General features: G+C 34.8%; 1 protein-coding gene across 10 annotated transcripts; it reads left to right on the plus strand.

Annotated features, from left to right (window-relative positions):
• The first annotated feature begins 7,631 nt into the window (after nt 1-7,631).
• LOC109216946 (succinate dehydrogenase assembly factor 1, mitochondrial-like) lies at nt 7,632-13,225 on the plus strand. 10 transcript variants are annotated; one of them, XR_002066576.1, is made up of 3 exons: nt 7,632-7,952; nt 8,094-8,166; nt 11,504-11,543. XR_002066576.1 is itself a non-coding variant. In XM_019381170.1 (2 exons), exon 2 carries the CDS (start codon nt 11,821-11,823, stop codon nt 12,115-12,117), a length of 297 nt encoding a protein of 98 aa, XP_019236715.1. In that variant the 5' UTR covers nt 7,636-7,952; nt 11,743-11,820; the 3' UTR covers nt 12,118-12,510. The 10 variants fall into 10 exon arrangements, 4 of the variants coding, with proteins under 4 accessions (XP_019236715.1, XP_019236714.1, XP_019236716.1 ...); XR_002066579.1 differs by lacking the exons at nt 8,094-8,166; nt 11,504-11,543 and adding an exon at nt 12,901-13,225; XR_002066577.1 differs by lacking the exon at nt 8,094-8,166 and having other exon boundaries at nt 11,507-11,544.
• The last annotated feature ends 8,900 nt before the right edge of the window (nt 13,226-22,125 follow it).

Genomic DNA, 22,125 nt, shown 5'->3' on the forward strand with positions numbered 1-22,125 from the left:
TTTCGTGGCCCTGTAGCATTAAAATAGGTAAATGTAGTTCATAACAGGTATAGAAGAATACACTTCACAGAAAAAAATATATATAGCTCTTTGGATAACCAAAACCATACTGTACAAGATGATTAATCTTGAAGATATATACAAATCCATAGGAGACTTAGGTAGCAGTTACATCAAGCAGCATAAACAATTTCGTCGACCCTACTTTTGGCACACACTCTTAACTCCAGCTCTAGAAATGCGAGCTCGTAGTAATTGAAACAAGTAAGAAATATTCCTGCAAAATAAACAAGTTAGCAGTAATCTAGCTTCATGGGATGTGCTCTTCCATTCCTAACATATTTTGCAATGTTGGAAAAAAGGAAATATAAAGTTCAATTTTCAACTACGAACTCGGTAAGAAACACACAAACAAACATTAATCTGCAATGCTTGAGCACTGCAACTATGAAATTGCAGCGGGTGATGCAACCTCTGTTTTCAGAAAATGCTTTTTTCTGGTAAATTTAATTCTCTCACTAATTGACTTTAGCTCCTCATGAGGCATTGAGTATACAAACACTTAGTTGTATCCTACCTGGCACAAAACTAAAAGAACAATTCCACTATGGGAGCCAAATTGCCATAGCTCAAATAGAATTCAGGGGAGGTCCAATGAAACTTTTCATTAGCCATATCTGTAGTACAATAATTTTTCTGACTGTACATGTGTGTGCACTCGTTAAAGCAAAATAGGTAAACCAGGTTTTTCCTCGAATATTTATAGAAAAAGATACCCATTAACATCCAGAGTCATTTTTATTTTTGATCATCTATGTTTGAGCTAAAATAGTTTATCTTTAAAGAAATATCAGTTTTTATTATTCGACCTCACTGCTTATTCTTACTCCATATTTGTGGTGAATCAGTTGTGTTGATTATATAATAATATCACGCTTACCATATGAATATCAGTAAACTTCTTTCCTCAATATAAAAGCTGAAGATCAATTGCCTAACCTATTCAGCAACTGGATTTCATGAAACATGATATGCATTTACAAGATATATAGTTTATAAAAACAACTCTCATATCATATAAATAAAAATGCACTAAATAATGTTGATAAACTATTTATTTCATGAAATTATTACCTTTGTTGAACGAATATGATACATACAAAGTTCAAGGTATTTTTCAAGTGAATGCAATTCATCCCGTGTCATTGTTCCAGCTCCTCCTCCATACATGCAGCTAAGGAGAAGTTTTTGGATAGTTAAACTTTGTATCATTATTGAGGAAGAAATAAAAAAAATAAAAAGGGCCATATTTACCCCTCTACTATAAAATATAAGCATGAAGAGAGCGCAAATAATACAGTATAAACTGAACTCATCTGGAAGTGATCAAAAGCAAATTAGTAACAACAAATAGTCAAAGAGCAGAGCGAAACTAAACAGAAAGATAATCTTTAAGAATAAAACAGAAATACCTTCAGAGCGCATATTGCGAAAAGGTTGCGCAGTCGCGAGCGGAATATTTTTGTATTTTTCGACACTTGTGACCCACAAGAAAGCATTAAAGCCTAAAGAACAACCAAATAGTGCACAGTTATAACCAGAATGATCAAAATGTCTGCAAAGCATAAGTAGGCATGTTTACGGGCAACTTCATAAAAAAAGGACGAAGTCAATATTATGGAGTAGTTGGAACCTAGCAAATTGCAACTTGTGTACATATGAGCTGCAAACCACCTTGTTAATGGATTACCGTGGTTTTCATGCTTAGCTTTTACTTTGTCCCTTAATTAGAAAGTACTAATGGTGCTTCAAGTATTATTTGATCTTGAGGACGACTTTTAACTTTTTCCTTCCTGTTTTAAAATGATTCGAGGGCTATAAAATACTATAATTTCGAACAAATGATCACTTAAGGAGAAATAATATAATGCGGATGAGCTGAAGCTAAACGAAATACACATCAAGTTATTAATTACTATTTGTTGAGCGAAATAAATAAGTAAAGAGCTAAGATTACTAAAACGTAGAAACACATAAATAAACTTTTGCATTACTAAAATCAATTTGGAATACACTTCTACCAGTTAAAATTATCATACAATATGCTGGAAATCATCAAAGAGAAGTATGTAATCTCATGAATAAGTGCCCCTTGAAGTTTAAAATGAAGCGACCGTATTTCAAAGGTAAACTAAGGAAGCAAATTTAGACAGAACAAATGTACTCTTTGAAGTCCATAATTTTTCAAGTGGAATACAAACTTTTCTCCTTAAAAAACAGAACAATAGTCGCTGTTTTTCTTTTAAAACAATATCAGAGAAACTAACTTTTTGAACCATGCGATTACCTGGCAAGAGCGAAATCCGAGTTGTGAAACCCAGGAAGACCCAACAAACCATGCTGATATTCATGTTCTATACTTCAGAGAAATCCAGCAATAGAAACCTAAAAGAACAACCAAAAAAAGAATAGTTCAATCCTTTTCGTAAGTAGATATCTCTGTCTACCTTTTTCCAATTGCCTAATGGCATTATCAGAAAAGTATATGTGAGCAACTTCACTTGACATGTAATTCATATTCCTTCAACGATCAAAACAACAAATTCTTTGCGAAGGTAAAAAAAATTCTCATCCTGCCAGAGTACATGCAAATAACCGGCAGCAATAGCAGAAAAGGGCTACATCAGTAATTCCAAATATCTATTACAACTTAAAAGGCTCAAAGAATGGATCAAAATAATAAATAGTGAGATACATTTTTGTAGCAATCATCATTACTTAAAATTTAAAGTCAAGCAAAACTTAGAATTTAGTTATAGGATCTTTTGTGAAAACTTCAGATCTTGATATAAACTTTTACAGTCAAGATCTCTAATTAAAGCGTAGGATCTATACTTACATCTCATTGAAATCGGTTAATATCCAAGGCGAAAAATGAAAAATATTGCACATAAATAATGATATATGGTGAGCCTTAGTGATATGCAGATTTTTTTTTGTTTTAAATAGCTGATTGATTGAGATTGTATAATTGTACCTTGTTGCCAAGCGGGCAACGTATACAAAATTTATCAATAAATAAAGCGAAAGTGCTACTGATATGTGTTAAGGAATAAAGATAATGGTTCTACCATCTTGGTATTTGGTAATACCTACTCACTTTGCAAGAATAACATGGCATTGTGTGGCAGGTCTTCCCATATGGTGAGCAAGAAAGGTTTCTTCCCATAAGGTGAACAAGAAAGGTTTCTTCCTGCAAAGTTATGAATGTCAGCTGAGCGTTTTCTTATTTGATCGAGAGTAAATGACTTACTCGTCATCCATAACTATGGCCTCTTGAAATTTCTTGGTTTGATTGGTAGTGTATTTAATTATCCCACAATTTGTGACCGCTGGTAACATATCTGTTGTTATAAATAACAGAAGAAATGTAGGTAAAACCAGTGGTTAGTTCGGCAACCAAGCTTTATTTAATCTGTGAGTGTCTCTCACTTTTTCTCATTCCCTGTGGGCTCTCACATCTTAATTCTTATTCCTTAAGTCAACAATAACAACAATAGCTATCCTCGTTCCCAAGCTAGTCGAATCGACTATATGAATCTTCATTCCGTTTGAACACCTCTTATTCCTTAATCAACAGCAATAACAATAAATATACTTGTTCCCAAGCTAGTCGGGACGACTATATGAATCTTCTTGGACACCTCTTATTCCTTAAGACAGAAGAAAAATTGTTGAATCTAAAACTCATCATTCGTAAATATTTTCTACTTCTATTACAGGAACTAAAAATCATTCATAGAAGAATTACTCTGTGATAATCAAGAATTGTTCTGTTCACGATAAGATAAAGTAATTTAAAATTTAAAATTAAATTCCTCCGTCCCAAAAGAACAACATAATTTGGAGTACGAATAACAATGCATCTATGTGTCTGTTCCACCTAAAGGTGGTTGTAATTTCCTCTACAGTAATAGCGACCTAATAAATGATCTGCGCATTAACAGACTGCTTTGCTAACAGCTCTATGAGAGAATATTGACACGCAAATGTGTAGCAAACAACAAAACTATCTATGTTTGGATACTTTATCGAAAAAGCTGATTAAACTTGCAACACTAAGCAACTTTGGGGAAGTAAGCTTTCTATTTTCTAATTTCGCGGTGGTTTCTCCGATTGGTGGATACTGGATAAACTCGCCTATAGAAGCCAGTTAAACGGCAACCTTTGAGAGCAAATAATAGGAAATCCCGAGTGTACCATTTTTGTCATCCTACTCTAAAATAAAAAGTTTCCTTCCAATCTCTCCCAGATCATAGTTTTTCCATAAGATATTTTACTCCATTCGTCATCCATATTCTTAGCATACAGGGAAGGCAAATCCAATAGCAATAAAGAACACGGTCTCAAGATTCAATATCCTAATAAAAATAAAATTTGAATATTTTAAATTCTGAATCAATAGCGATCCAAGGTCAGAATCACATATACAAGAATCACATAAAAATTAGAAGCAAAAAAACAAAAAAAAAAAAGCAACATTTGAGAAAAATTACCTGGCAGCCACTTTGGTTACCTGACATTCTCCTTATTCATTTCACATGCTGATTAAAAACTCCCAAGACAGGATACAAGCAACTGCCCTTAGTGAAATACTGTTAGTACCATCAAGCTATCTGAAACATCCACAACTGCAACGTTTAATATGTACAACAATTATATGCTCTTGTCATAATTCAGACCAGCTTTAGCACTACCAAATAAAGAAACTTTCAGGCACACACTTGGAGACTAAGACAGCCAATACAATCATATTTTATGTCAAAGCACCTTCTATGAAATTAAGAAACAATAATTTCAAAGATTATCAAAAATAGTGTGTAAAATTTCTCACCTCTTAACAGCATACGGTCTTACAGTACTTCAACTTAAATTAGCCTATAACCTCTTGGTGTAATTCAGAAATTTTTAAGTCCCACCAAGCCGCATAAGTATGAAAAAAACCAAGTCTAAGAATGAAACCAACCACTTTCTTATGATGCTAGCAAAACAGAAGATGCAGAACATAATCAATTCAGCGACCTAAAATTGATTAATTTAATGCAATATCAAAGGCTTATAATTTGTAGGCGCACAACTTCCAACGAAAATGGACATAAGACCCTTCCCGTTTTACTAAGAGCACAATTTTATTGTAATCTGGTTAAGAGTCAATTAAAAATCCTTATAGCTTCTTCAGTCATGCCATTGGGGGTTAATGCCTTAGTACCTCTGTATTGAGTCGTCGTATTCCTATTCAATCTCGTTGTATTGCCAGGAAAAATAATTATTATTTATTGCTACTTTTAATAATTTACATTAAAGTAGTAATATTCCACCTATTATTTACTCCAAAAGAAAAACAGTTACAATATTTTTTCTTGCAATAAATGGATAAATTCATGCAAAAAATGAACAATCTAATTTCTAAATTTCAAGTTTACGCTCATGGTAGTGCGAAGGACAGAGGAGTATCAATGTGATGCTATTATAGCCATCTTTAAAAGAACATACCAGATTTTCCGAGAGAACATTTTATCAGACACTTTATAAGTGTCAGTACCATTCTTTCATCCTTTTTTCAGAATTAATTTAATACCAATTGTGTTGCCGTTCACCAATCAACGTCTGAGCATAAAAAAAACATAACATCACAATCATCCGAAAAGTCATCATAACAGCATCCCCAAAATAGACCCGAGGAACAATACAGTGAGTACATAAAATACATTACATAGAGTGCACCATCCATACATTACACTTACTTGGGCATATACAAACAGACTCATCACCACTCTTGAAGTACTCATTTGGAGTACGGTGCTTGTTCATATGCATTCAATGATTTCCATCAAACCCATCCGAAGCAAACTGAGCTATAAACTACTCTTCAGTATCTCTGAGTCTCTAATCAGCGGTACCCTTAACAACTAATCAATATTCGGAGACGACAAACAAAAACAGTTAAAATTCGATGTTCGAAACCCTAAAATTCACCTAAATGTCATAGTAATATGAATAGCTTCAAGGTCGTATTTGCTATTTGCAGAAAGACATCGGAATCAGATGAAGAACAAGAGGACGATGAAACAAGCACTTTGCTTATTCCTCCGCCTCTTAGGGCTGTTTTACGAAGACAAATAGCAGAAGGAAGAGGAGAACTAAGAAAGAGCGAATTGAGGTCATGAGGAACACGAGATACTCGGTGCTTCGGCAATGGAGAGAAACAGAGAGACAGAGAGCAAATGATGGAGAGCAAAACACTTTTACGTAAACGGGCCTAAGAAAATGTGGGTAATAAGAAAACCTAAGGGTATAAATGTAATTACACCCGAAAGGAGGACGACGAAGAGCAACTTTACTCCCGCTTCTAAACAGTAGGAAAAAAAAAGGCGAAATACATAAACCGCCCGTTCAAGTTGTCCTCAACGACCAGCTGAACACCCCAACTGATCCATTTACCATTTAGACACTTCAAGTGACTATTAAGTGTATCAAGTAAATACCCGAGTGCTGAAGACTCTATGCGTGAGCTACACTTGCCAATGATGTGTCAAATGAGCCAATTAAAAAATGACACGTGTAAATTGGAATAAAAAATTGCCACATAATTAAAAAAAAAGAAAATACATTAAAGATTAAATAAAAACCCTCACCAGCACTACCCCTCCCCCTTCCCCCTTCCGCCCTCCCCATTCCCCCCGCCCTTTCATCTTCTTCTTTGCATCAGTCATGTCCTTCATCTCCTTTTCTTAAATCCCTTCCCTCCAACAAATTAAAAATCAAACCAATATGAAATAACATAGAATAGCCAAAAAGAGAAACTACCGAGGGATCATTAATTGACCTCGCCGGATTATGCGACCTCCATTATCGAAAAATTATTCTCCAAGCAAATGAGATTGTTTGAATCTTTTTCTGCCTCAAAAAACAAAAACTGGACTAGTCTAGTTGGATGCCTGAACTTGAACACCTCTTCAAAATTTATTTCAACACTGCTTGTGATAACTTCTTCAGCCATGGATAACTTTGAAGACCACTAGATTTGGCGTCACTTTTTAGTCTTTGGATTTTGAGTTCTTGATTTTTCCTATAATTAATAAAGGAGAAAAATAGAAGAAATAGAGGGAGAAAAAATGGAGTAGTGGAGCCTTCACCGAAGCAATGGCCGGAATTTTGGTCGGAATTTTGTTTCAACACTGCTTACGAGGAAGAAGAAGCCTGAACTAGTTGGGTGAAAAAGATTAGAGGAAAATATAATGATATAGTGTGGGACCCACATACAAAATTTAATTTAATTTTGAAAATAAGAGAGAAAAAATCTGATAAAAGTCTCAAGCGGCCAAATGAAACTAAAATACACGTAACTTGCCATGTCAGCGTGAGGTATTTACTTGATACATTTAATAGTCATTTAAAGTGTCTAAATGGTAAATGGATCAGTTGAGATGTTCAGTTGGTCGTTGAGGACAACTTGAAGGGGTCGTTTATGTATTTCGCCAAAAAAAAATACTCTTGGGGTCGTAGGGGTAATTTGGGAAAATTACAACTGCTTTAACCTAACACACGCAGTATTCTTGTTTTACCCAATTTTGACACGTACAACCCTCAAAATGAACGCTCAGTGCATACGCTGCTTCTTCCTTCAGATTTTCACAATTGCTCAAAGCCTCTTCCAGTTTCGCTTGGAAAATGGGGAATTTCCCTTTTTTTTTTTTTTGGTTTCCCCTAGAATTTCTGTAAATTAACATAGGCATCCGATCTCAGACCTTATTGTCCAACGATTTCACTTTTGTCTCTGGATCTAAACTCTATATATCCGATCTCAGATCTTATTGTCCAACGATTTCACTTTTCTCTCTGGATCTAAACTCTATATACTCTGACAAGATAGTTCCGTCACAAATCTCAAGGTAATTTATATTTCTTGCTTGCTGCAGAGAAATGATTTATTTTAAATGAATTTATTTGGTTCTAGGTATTTTTCAGATTGTTGTTGTCCAAAAATTGTTTATATTGGGTAAATTGCTTAACCAAAAGTCCAAAATTGACAGAAGTGCTAACAGTACTCGACACAAAGGAGATGAGTTGAGTGGGAAATGTGATTTTTCACTTTAAGTCATATAGGTATTCCCTATGTCCTAATAGACTTGATTGTTTTCTTTTTTTCCCGTGTAGAAAAACCTTATTTGAATCCAATTAGTAAGGTTTCGAACATCACTCAAAAGTATATTTCTTGATCATCTTATCCACATCAAAATACTTAAAAGGTAGCTGAGTCAATTAGTAGGATTATCTCAATAACATTTTCAGTCTCATGAAAAAATCTATATCCCCAATTTATAGAATCATTAATTATTTATTATCTCATTACATAATCTAAACTCCAAAATTCCAAGAAATTCTTCATAAATTTAATCAGCTAGCCTGCCATGTCCAAAAAGATATAAATTCATGATCCGCAGCACAACTGAAATCTAGCAGATGAATTTCTGAGATTTAAATGTTAAATGTCATTTACATGGTCTAACATATAGGGAGAGAAGTCCTCACCAATTTCTTAACTATACTCCTGCTAAGTAGTCACATAAAACTGGAAAATTACAACTGCCATATACTCAGAATAATTACTCTGCAGATAAATTGATCCTATCTTCCTAGGTTTTACTTTTCACTTATCAAGGTCTTACTAATGAAAAAAAAGAAGACCGAGTCTAATGGCAGAGATGGGAAGAAGAAAAAAGCAGGAAGATTTAGGGTGTGTTTGGTACCAAGGAAAATGTTTTCCATAGAGAGGAGCTTGGGGTAGTAAGGGTATTTTGGGAATAGCAAAAGGCTTGCTTGCCCCATCCGGAGTACTTCTGGTATTTCAACATATTTTCATGCTTCAGTTATGATGTGCCAAGTACAATACTGTGAGTACCTTTTTACTTATGGGCCCCACCTGAACATTATTTCATATGTACACAAAAGTGGGCTCCACTAGCTGCCTTTTGATCCAGTTAATTTTACCATTTCATAACTAACTCTCTGCATATAAAAGTAAACTATGCTGCCTTATTTAATACTTTATATTAGAATTTTATTTTTAATGTAATTAGAGTGAACTAATATATTATCTAGAGCTCTAACAAAGAGAAATTAGAAAATACCCAGCTCAAACAGGCAATAATTGAGAGAAGCACAAGCGCCTCGCCTGCAGGATTTTGAAACTTTTGTTCCGTGCCTATAAACATGATTTGAAATTAATAGTATACTAAAAAGAGAAATTAAATTTATCCTATTTCTCCAATTATTTTCTTAAGAAGTCCAACAAGAAATCCATGCCACGTTGAGCTATTGCTATTATTTTGAAATTACACTCTCAAAAAATTATAAAGTAAATGTTAGTACTACGTTAATTATAATTAAACAAATAAAAAAGATGATATTATTGAGATTAGAGTAGCTGCGATAGAGGGGCGACTCAAGCACGTTAGTAGTCTAAAGTCAAAATTTATTTGGAGGCCTTACATTTAAAAAATGAAAAATAATTTTCCCCCAAAAAATCTATTGTTTTAACTTTTGAAAATAATAATTTTTTTAAATTATCGAAATCTTCTAATATTTGTTTTTCAAATGATAATATAGCCAACTCTTTTAATTTTTCTTGAGAATTATTGATATTGGATAAGATACTATCAATTTTAATTTGGAAAAAAAACTTCTTTCTATTGAGGCAACTATTACATTAAGTGTTAGCATTATTTTATAAGAAATATAAGTATTTAAAATAGAATTATGTCCTTTCATTTAAATGAATATGTCGATTAGAGTATTATTTTCTACTTGTTCTATTTTCTTAAACACTTTTAGTTTAGAATAAGTCTAAACCAACAGTATCAGAGTGAACTATATTTTAAGGAACATTCAAGGTTAAGATAGTATTTTTTTAAATTCTTGTCATCTAACCTCTCATATTTTACCACTAAAATTTTTGAACTGTTGAACTATTAACTTATCCTTCTAAAATTCTACTTATATATAAATACATTATTACGAATGTGGGAAAATGCACACAGGAGGTCAACATGCCTGCTTGGCAGTTGGTGTGTTTTGGTAAATTCATTTAAAATGGAGCAATGTGATTGGCCAAAAAGGTATCTTAATGTAGCTACCATATAAATTCTGAGACTTGACGAAATTGTCCCTTGCTTATCTCATCGGTGATGTATTCAAAAGCTTTCATGGAGATGTGGGTCCCATCTGAGTTTTGTTTTACATGTTGCTATCATTCTGCATATTAGCTATTTGTATTGTACCACTCATTGAAGAAATGGGGCCCATTTAAAGTTCTAAATTCTAATGCTGCTTTAATTACTACTGGGTGTAGTCTTACACTGTTATATATACGTAAATATTAGTACTACTATATAATTTAGTTTGAGTGCACTAGATGTGAATTAAAAGTTGAAAACTACATAAAAATATTTAGAATTCTAATGATCTTTTATACATATATTAAAGCATAATTTAGGTTGTCATCTTTTACGCCGAATACTTTTATTTAGAGAAAATAATATAGAAAGATACAAGGAGAGTACTTGAATTTATTTATATATAATTTATAGCTATCCAATGTAAATACATAAATGGTATAAATTTATATAAAATAAAAATTTTGTATACTTTTGTAGCTATCGATTAAATAGTTTCGGCAACAAACTAAAAGTAATCTTTGCCAAAAAAATAATTATAGACGCTATATATATATATATATATATATATATATATTCGTCGGCTATCATTTTGGAAGACTGTTTAAATTTTTCTAAAAATTAGGGGTGGCAAAATTACATCCATTTATTAACTCAATTCATTTCCATTCAAATTCAGACCAATCAGTCCATTTAATATCCTAATAAAAATCAACAAAAAGGAAAATGGTGAAAAATTTATATTGCAACATAAAGCTTCAAGAGTCATAAATACTTAGCAACAAACTTACTTTTAAGGCAACTGATATTCAATGGCATGTATGAGTAATGCCTAAGCTTTCAGAGATAAGATCCTGGACGCGGCTAAGACTGTTCATAACTTGTTAAAATTGAATTATTTGTTACTCCTTCCGTTCCAATTTATGTGAACCTGTTTGACTGGGTACGGATTTTAACAAAAAATGAAGACTGTTAGAATTTGTGGTCCTAAACAAATCCAAATGGGACCTAGAGTATTTGTGTGGTTATAAAAGCTTCCCATTAAGGGTAGAGTTGTAAGTTTAAGCTAAATTGTTACCAAATTTAGAAAGGGTTCATTCTTTTTGGAACGGATCAAAAAGGAAATAGGTTCACATAAACTGGAACAGATGGAGTATAAAATAATGACTGTAAAGTAAACAAATCGAAGACAAGTAGAGAGAGAGAGAGATTTATTATTCAACTTCAAATTCATGTACATAATTAACTTAAATCTCCTCTATTTATAGAAGAAAGGAAGTTGCTGTGTAAGCTGCTACTGCAAGCTGCTGTGTAAGCTGCTTGTAATTTGCTTGTAAGCTGCTACTGTACCAGATATAGATAATCTTCTACCGGGGCCCATGTGGAAGTTGTTTTGTATCCTTGTATGAGTTCAAATCACGGTAGTGTTTTTTGCTCTTTTGTGTGTTTTTTTGAATCAAGTTTGCATTGTATTTGATTGTACCATCTCTTTTCTTTCGGTCCGTAGCAGAATTCTGAAACAGTGGCAACATGCTTTCTTATGTACAATTGAAACTAGTATAAGATCACTCGCCCTGAAGATGCAATGGGAGCCTCCATTGGACCAAGGCTATCCGGGATGCAGAAGCAAGTGCTTGCTCTTTATAGGGGATTCCTAAGAGCAGCACGCTCCAAGCCTGTTGAGGAGAGAAGGCAAATTGAGTCAATTGTATCAGCTGAGTTCCACAAAAATTCTAAGCAAGTTGACCGTAAGAACTTTATTTATATTGAATACTTACTTCATCGTGGTAAGAAACAACTTGATCAGCTTAAAAGCCCTGATACTGTTGGATTGTCATCCTTGAGTGTTGATTCTTCACGAACTAGGAACTCATCCTCCTAGATTTTTCTTACAAAATCCACTCGTGTTCAACTTTATTGGAGTTGGTTGATTATGTCATCTCTTTTGCTAGGATTAGCATTGGGCATTCGAATGCCAAATTTTATTTACAAACACATATACTGGGATTCAGAAACATATGTACGGTGTTAAGAGTTTGTAATGTACCATTATCTAGAGTGAGAGTCATAGTTGCTGTAAGAGCAATTTAACGACCGGCAAATGATCCTTTTTAGGGAAAAGAGACTGGCAGATGGTTTTGAAACAAAGATAATTCATTTTTGATGATTTTTGTTTTGGTTCTCTTCAATAAGGAGCTTGATTATTCCAATAGTAAGAGTAAAGAGTTGGGAGCTTTTACAACATTAATAAATTCATTTGCTGGTTGTTCCTGAAGTTTACATAAATACTTGCATACAATTATCACAGTATTTCAATATTTAGATGGCATTTACGTTTTCTTCAACAGAAATGCAAGCCAAGCTTGATAGAAACAGACAGTTCAAAAGTTGTTTAGAAAAAAGTATTAACTATGCTTGAATAGTAGTGGTTGTAGTAGCTGTTAATTCCATGATGTGTATATGCGCTGTCTAACTCTGAGATCATATAGATTATGACTCGCATTTAAATGGCATGACATCTTCAGGTGTCTGGACTACCGGTCTGATCCTCACAATATTTCACATAATTGTGCACTATATTGCATCAATTATATCGTACGATCATTTCATATCGGTTCGCAAGCGACATAACTTGTTGAGATCTCATCACTTTCTTTATTTTCAGGTACCTGAACTTCTTCAGGAGTTTCATGAAATGTTATGTCGTGGGCTTTTTTAGAGCTTATTTCCTCCTTGATATGATCATTTTGATCATTTGCTCCTATCCTTTTCAAGGATTGTTATCTTTGGAACCGATTGGTCTACCATGAACCAATACTATGCTTAGGTTGTGCTAATTAGTATGTGTAAATTTTCCTCTTAATTTATATGCACTGGTAATATAAAATTTTACTTAAAATATCAAGTTATTAAAATAGTAAGTGCTTCTAAGTTTTTGACACATACATTAAGAGAATCATTTAATAGCATCAATATAATTGTTATTTAACTAAGTTATCCTTTATATCTTCTTAAATTACTCTTTGTATATACACATATCTTGTAGATCATTTATTGGTTCAAGGATAGTTAGGGAAAATACTAATTAATGCCTTCTTAAAAGAAATGAAAGATCAATTTTAATTTAAAACCATTTGCTCTATTTTGTATATATTTATTTTTCTTTTTCACGTTAGGTTAGACTCTATTTTGCTCTACTATTTTATTTTTATAAGATTTTATAGATGGGTATTGCTCACGTTAGATTAACATTAATTTACCGTGATAGAATGAAAGATCAATTTTAATTTAAAACCATAGGCTTCCCTTGTTTACCAAAAAAAAGACTCTAATTTTATTTTATAAAATTTTAAAAATAAATATGCTAAAGTTAGATAATAAAGACATATTAGTTTTAATTAAAAAGAAACTGCGAATAATGTATTTTTGATTTACTATGAAGTTCATGTTTGAGAAGGAAAACTTTGAGACTACATGCGCCCATAATATAATCTAGACGCGATATTTATAAATTTGTGAGAATGCGAAAGTAAAATTTTATATAATTCCAACTTCAAATAATTCTTTTTTCACCTTTTCTGATGATATCTTAAATGGAATTCACAGTAAATAATCATTCTCCATATACAACTGTAAATAAATAAAATCTACTAATAATATAATCTAACTTTAAGATATTTGTGTTAAACTCATACATATTGCTAAATATTCTATTATTTTTTTCTTATTCAAGTATGTAACGACCCGGCCGGTCGTTTTATGAATTTCATCCTCGTTTTCCTCATTTTTGCTTCTTATTGTCTTGTTCAGCTGTATTATATGTTATCGGGTCGATTAGTTCGGGTTCAGAGAGGTTTTGGTAAGGTTTGAGACATTTAGTCTCTTTTGAGTAAGCTTAAGTTGGAAAAGTAACCGGATGTTGACTTATGTGAGAAAGGGTTCGGATGTGAATTTCGATGGTTCGGATAGCTTCAGGAAGTGATTTGGGACTTAGGAGCGTGATCAGAATGTGTTTTGGAGGTCCGGAGTAGATTTAGGCTTGAGTTGGCGAAATTGGAATTTTGGCGCTTTCCGGTTGATATGTGAGATTTTGATATAGGGGTCGGAACGGAATTCCGAAAGTTGGAGTAGGTCCGTTGTGTCAATTGTGACGTGTGTGCAAAATTTCAGGTCATTTCGACGAGGTTTGATAGACTTTTCGATCGAAAGCGGAATTCGAAAGATTTTTGGAACCTTAGGCTTGAATTCGATGTTATTTGGTTGATTCCATATTGTTTGAGGTGTTTTGAAGATTGGTATAAATTTGGATAGTGGTATATGACTTGTTCGTGCTTTTGGTTGAGGTCCCGGGAGCCTCAGGGTGATTTCGGATGGTTAACGGGGAGTTTGGAGTTGGGAATTTGCAGCTGAAGCTGCTGAGTTTGCTGTCATAACCGCACCTGCGGCTTGGAGACCGCAGGTGCGAGCCCGCAGAAGCGGAAGTGAAGTCGCAGATGCGGCCAAGAGAAGGAAAGGCTGGAGCCGCAGATGCGGAAATTGGGCGCACCTGCGAAGGCGTAGGTGCGAGAAGGTGATCGCAAGTGCAGTGGCTGGCGGATAAGTGAAAAACCGCAGATGCACACCTAGGACCGCGGATGCGGGTTCGCAGGAGCGATAATTGGACCGCAGATGCGATTTTGCTGGGTCAGAACATATATATTTCGCCCTTCGCGAATTTGGGCTATTTTTCATAACATTTCAAACGGGAGGAAGCTTTGGAGAGCAATTTCAAGGGAGATTTTCAGAGGGATTCATTGAGGTAAGGTCCTTGGTTCCTAAGCTCGTTTTTATGGGGATTTTTATCGTTGTTAGCATGAAAATTTAAGGGAAAATCAGTGGTAAATTGGAGGTTAGGGCATGGTTAATTGGAGAGCTTTGAGTGGTGATTTGAGGGGTCATTTGAGGTCCGATTTTGGTATTCTTGGTATGTATGAACTCGTGAGAGTGTGAGGATTCTAGTTTTGTGATTTTTATCGGAATCCGAGGCGTGGGCCCGAGGGGCCGGATTTTGACCAATTTCGGGATTTTGATGTAATTTGATTATTTTCGAGTGGGCTTTGTTCCCTTAGCGTATTTTGATGGCTATATACTGATTTTGGTTAGATTCGGAGCTTTTGGAGGCCGAGTCGAGAGGAAAAGGCGTCGCGGGCTAGGATTTGGCTTGGCTTGATGTAAGTAACGCTTCCAAACTTGGTTCTGAGGGTTTGAAACCCCGAACTATGTGTTCTATGATTACTGTTGAGGTGACGCAATGCTAAGTGACGGCGTGTGGGCGTGCACCGTGAGAAATACGTCCTGGATCATTCCATGGCACCGCTTAGCTACTCTTTTATGTTGATATTGTGTTGTAATCATGTGATTAAGTTGATAAGCTGCAAATCATGCTAAATATCATGTTAAGGCTTCACGCCGATATTGTTGAGACCCGAGAGGTCGTTTCTTGCTGTCATGTCATTAATTCATGTACATTTTATACTCAGTCCTGTTCATGCATATTATATCATGCCTCAGTCTCGATTATTGCTATTTGACATATCATATCATTGTTCGGGCTTGTATCATGACATCTTAGCCCATGTGTGTGAGACTGGAGAGTATTGACTGAGTGAGGCCGAGAGTCGGATATTGATTGACACTATGGGATCGGGTGTCACACCTCCTTTTTCTACCCCGAAAGGGAAGTATAAGGGAGTTTTTTCAATTAAAGTGATATTATTCGAAATGAGATTATTTTTTTTTTCAGAGTCGCCACTTGGAATAGTTTATTTGGTGTCCCAAGTCACCGGTTTATTTTAAAATCCCAAATCGAGGAAATTTCGACTTTATTTTAAAGTTTGCGAACCATAAATTCTAAGTAAGGAATTATGTTAACCCGGGAGAAGGTGTTAGGCATTCCCGGGTTCCGTGGTTCTAGCACAGTCGCTTAAACTTTTAGTAATTGGCCTATTATCTGATTTATTACATATTTTAAACCTATTGTGCACTTTTTTAAATTTTATAACCGCTTTTAATTATTTAAAACCGCTTTTTAGGATTTATGGAATTTATTTTTCTTGAACAAGTTACGATTGTCGTAAACTTGTTTGTTTTTTAACACACCGCAAACCACGCTACATGAAATGCACCCGCGATTCGTGATATGTTTTTTTTATTATTATTCGAAGTTGTTATGATCGGGTCACATGAAATGCACACCCGAATTGGGGATTACGTATCGAGACTATGCCACGGGAGCCGTACCTATAGTCACGATAATTTATTATTAATCGCGCAAAAAGCAAGCTACGATGTTCGTGATTTATTGCCTAAACTTGTTTGATTTTAATAAAAAAAAAATTACCTTTGCCTAAACTATAATTCATATTAGTACATGACCTATGTCCAAAAAAGAAAATTACTCCACCGTCATGGTTAAAAGCATCACCAAACAGTTCTAAATATATGCTACTACAGTCTAGTACTAAAGTGAAGTTAGCTCTGCCCCGTTATTAGGTAAAGTTCGAAATTTATTAGTAAAATTTCACAAAGAATTAATTTGATGGTAGAGAATATGTAAAAGTAGGGGTGTATATAGGTCGGGTTGGTTCTGATTTTTTAGTTACCAAGCCAAACCAATGGTGTCGGGTTTTTAAATCTATAAACCAAACCAAACCAACAAAGTCGGGTTTTTTAATCTTGGGTTTTCCGTTTTTCGGGTTTTCGGATTTTTGTCCGGTAAACTCTTCATAGCACAAAATATGTAACTTGTGCTCCAACTATTTCTTTAGTATTAATTTGAATTTTGTTTGAGTTATTATATTTATGGGATATAAAATTTATTTACCATTCAAGGATGTTATATCCAAACTTGAAATAATACATTAAAAGATAAAATTGTGAAAAAAATTCAAAAATTATTTATAAATTACATTACAATAAATATTTATATGTATAAAATATTTTTACAAATTGTAAAAATGTACTACCCAGTCGGTTTGACTTATATGGTCGGATTTTATTCTCAGCACCAAATCAAATCACAATCGAATTTTTTTTCCGGGTTTGAAACTTAACTATTGAAACATATTGAAACTTAACTCAGACATCGCAAAATAAATATTCCTTTTGGACGCAAAAACAGTCTAATAGTGATACTAAATAATTGTGAAGCATTTCATCTTAAAGATTAAATCCACCATTTAGGTGTATCATTCATACCCGATTTTGATAAAGCGTTCAAAGAGCAGTTTGGTGCAAAAAACTCCGCTATTTGTAAAGTAAAATAAATTGGATGACATTAAATTTATTGTACGCAAATTTACAGTTTATAATATGGTAGGTCACAATTAAAGTTGTCTCCACATGACTTATAGGTTACGGGTTCAAGCCGTGGGATCAACCACTGATCAAAATAAACTGCCTACATCATACACTTTAAAATGCGAATTTTTCTTGAACTCCGCATGATCGCAGAATATTTCGCGCACCAGACCGCTCAGAATGCGTTCAGATATCAACAAATCAAAACATCGGAATCATATTATGTAAGCTCATGGGGCCTGCTTTCACTTTCTTGTTCTAACTTTTTGCTTACAAATTATTGCTTACTTGTGAAAATGCCACCATGCAATCTTTTCTGATTATCCCGACGTTTCGCGTATTGATTGGGTCATAAGCAGTTTTATTTTATTTTAGTATAATAAAAAGGCAGAATATTCTAATAGATAACCGTATTTGTTTCTATTTGACATCCCGGTCTCCTTACTCTATAAAGTTTCAAGTGGACACCTGAACTTGATCAAATATATTATTTTATGCCCCTCCGACCGTTGACCCAACTTACGTGGCATTGACTAAATTGAGCTGGACAATATGCGTGTAATGCACGCGAATGAAGAGAGTGAGCACCGTAATTTTGATTTAAAAGATTAAAATAAGAAGAAAAAATAAAAAAAGAGGCAGAAATTAAAGTTAAAAAAAGAGAAAGAAAAATAAAAAAAGGCTGAAGAGTCCTTCCTCCTCCCTCGTTAGTACCGTCCGTTCCCCATCCCCCATTTCTCTTCTTCTTCCCCTCCATTCTCCTCTTCCTCTTCTTCTTTCTCCCTCCATTCTTCCAGTGGAGTTCAAATGAAACCTATGAAGATTCAATTGATTTTCTGTTTTAGCTACTTATAAGTGTGGGATTTGACTTCAGTTGGTTCCACTGGGCTTTGTAAATAAGGATTTCAACTTTCTTCGATTGGGTATAGATTCTTGATGAGTCTCGTTTAAATTTGTTGTAATCTTCAAGTTTGCACTGGAACTCTCTACGGGATAGTGACTTAAAAAGGATAGTGATTATTAATCATTGAATAAATAATCAAGTTTCTTCAAATTGAGTAAACATATTTGATGGGTCTTAATTATTTATCTGTAATTTTGAAGTAAATATGTAATGGAACTCTCCATCAATGATGTGACCGAAGAAATGTGCTTTTCATGAAGGAAAAATAAAGTAGATGAAGGAGTAAAATATGAAAAGAAATTATATAGTTTTTAAATAATATGAAAAAAGTAAATTATTATTTTATCATGAAAAATCTGACGGGGACACTGATATGTCATCCACGTCAAGCAAGTGAGCAACACACAGCTGTGGAGGTGTTTAGAATATCATATTTGAACAAGTTCAGGTATCCACTTGAAACTCTATAGAGTAATGGGGCCGGGATGTCAAATGAGAAGAAATACAAGTGTCTATTAGGCTATTATGCCTAATAAAAATATTAAAAAAACACTATACTATGCTCAAGTTACATCCATCTAGATCTATATTTGTGTAAATTGAAAATATATGGAATCATTATATATATATAATATTGATAATGACCTAGTTTGACTTATGTTCTATAGCCATGCCGGAGCCAGCTTATGCTAAATGGTGTCACTTTTTCGCCTAAAAATTACACTATTTAATCAGGTGAAAAAATTTATTTTTATGAATATATATTATATGTTGATTACGCTTATTTTTTTCAAGTGTGTTTACTTTTTCATATTTTGACACCCCTTAATAAAATTTCTAACTCCGCATTGGTGAACTGTGTCACGACCCGGATTTCCCACCCTCGGGGGTCGTGATGGCGCCTATTCGAAGAAGCTAGGCAAGCCACAAATCATAAACTCCTAATTCCTTTATTTTAAATCCTTTTTATCATTCATAACAACAAGCGATAAATATTTAAATAACAGCGGAATATGAAATTAAAACGGAAGACTTAAATTATATAAGCTGAACAAAATGCGGAAATCAACATGTGCTTCTACCCAAGAACTGGTGTCACAACATCCACGGACTACTAAGAGTACTAAATACAATCGTTTGAAAGAAATATAACACTGTTTGTCTCGAAAACATGAGATACAGAATGAAATATAAGATAGAGGAGACGCCGGGCCTGCGGACGCGTGCAAGGCCACCTCGGAGTCTCGGTGGATTGAAGGCTGGCTCCCGAGCTACTGCTGCTGTCCGGGACCTGGATCTGTGCAAAAGAGCACAGAGTGTAGTATCAGCACAACCGACCCCATGTGCTGGTAAGTGCCTAGCCTAACCTCGGCGAAGTAGTGACGAGGCTAGGACCAGACTATCAAACAAACCTGTGCAGTTATATAATATACAACGGAAAGTAAAGCAGGTATAAGCAAGTAAGGATGGGAGGGGGAAACATGCTTCGGGGAATAACAGGTAAAACAGAATATCAAGAGAACCATAAAGGAATCAAAATCCAACCACTAGCAAGAATAAGGAAAACAAAGGCAGATTTCACTTTCTTTTCACATCTTGTTGCAGGCGTGCAACCCGATCCCATTTCATTACATCTCGTGGTAGGCGTACCACCCGCTACCATTTCATTATATCTCGTGGTAGGCGTACCACCCGCTCCCATTTCATTATATCTCGTGGTAGGCGTACCATCCGCTCCCTAATCATATTGTTGCGGCGTGCAACCCGATCCATATATATAATAATGTTGCGGCGTGCAACCAGATCCATATATATAATATTGTTGTGGCGTGCAACCCGATCCATATATATAATAGTGTTGCGGCGTGCAACCCGATCCATATATATAATATTTACAATTATAACAAGAGTCCCAACAAGGGATCAAAAGGTCTACACTATCCCGACAAGGGAAAAAGAAACAACTATAACCAAACTTGTTACAACACTTAACTACCTCAGCTATAACCATAATCCTTACCTAACACAAAGAATCATCAACCTAAGTATCCGTAATATCAATGAAGAACACAATACAAGGGAACCACAACTCAACAATAGCCCGGCAAGGGGGCAACATAATGATCTCTTCTCTTTCTCACTTTTACTTCACAATTCACTTCATCACTCGAGCCACTGCTCTAGAGGTTCAATTATCACTTATGTTTTCACCATTCGTTATACAACTGGAGCCAACGCTCCTCAACGTTCATAGGTCACAATTCTTTTCACAACTTTACACAACAAATAGAAATTTTCACCAAGGCATGAATAATACAACAAAATCATGGAAATCACAATATAAGACTCACGGTCATGCTCGACACCGACGTATAGACACTCGTCACCATGCCTATGCATCGTACTCAACAAGAAACAAATAGCAAATAGAACGCAACTCCTAATACCTCAAGCTAAGGTTAGACCAAACACTTACCTCGATGCCTTGAACACAACTCAAACCTCAATTATAGCTTTAGCCCTTGATTCCACCGCCAATTCGCCGTATCTAATCACAAATTTCTTAATTACATTAATAAACACTAAATGAATCAACCCCAATGCATGAAAATGAATTTTCCAAAGTTTTACCCAAAAAGCCAAAAAATCACCCCCGGGCCCACGTGGTCAAAACCCGAGGTTCGAACCAAAACCGGATTACCCATTCCCCTACGAACTCAAATATATAATTTGTTTTAAAATCGGACCTCAAATTGAGGTCCAAATCCCCAATTTTTGAAAAACCTAGGTTCTACCCAAAACACCCAATTTCCCCTATGAAAATCTTTGGTTTTAGGTTGAAATCATGTTAAAGGATGTTAATGATTGAAAGAAATGAGTAAAAACTAACTTAAAATTGGTTTGGAAGAAGACTTGTTCTTGGAAAATCGTCTATGTGTGTTTGGGTTTGAGAAAATATGAAAAATGGGGTTCAAAATCGTTTAAGTATAAAAATTGTAGGTCTCAGTTATGGGAAATGCGAACAGGGGTTCGTAATTGCGAAGCCCGACCTGCTGATGTGGGAATTGCGAAGATATAGTTCGCATTTGCGAACACTGATGGAATCCTTGACTTTTGCATTTGCGAGAGTCTGGTCACAATTGCGAATTCGCTTTTGTGGTGGTGAGGTCGCATTTGCGACTCATGCTGCCAGTCCCCTCCTTCGCATTTGCGAGTGGTTTGTCGCATTTGCGGGCTCGCAATTGCGAGCCTAGCTTCGCAAATGCGAAGCCTGCAGGTCAGTTAATACCAGAAATTTTTAAGTTAAAAAATGCAACCCGTGGCCTAACCAAAACTCACCCGAGCCCTCGGGGCTCCAAACCAAATATACACACAACCTCAAAAACATCCTACGGACTTATTCGTGCGATCAAATCGCCAAAATAACATCATAAACTTCGAATTAAACCTCAAAATCCATGAATTCTTTCAAACTTCATAAAACATCAAATTTTCCAATTTAGGTCCGAATCACGTCAAACGACGTCCGTTTTTCACCAAATTTCACAGAAACATCTTAAATCATATATAAGACCTGTACCGGGCGCCTGAACCAAAATATGGGCCCGATACTAACATGTTTTAATCAAATTTCATTTCCAATTTCCT

Source organism: Nicotiana attenuata, unplaced genomic scaffold, assembly GCF_001879085.1.
Source record: "Nicotiana attenuata strain UT unplaced genomic scaffold, NIATTr2, whole genome shotgun sequence".
NCBI lineage: Eukaryota > Viridiplantae > Streptophyta > Magnoliopsida > Solanales > Solanaceae > Nicotiana > Nicotiana attenuata.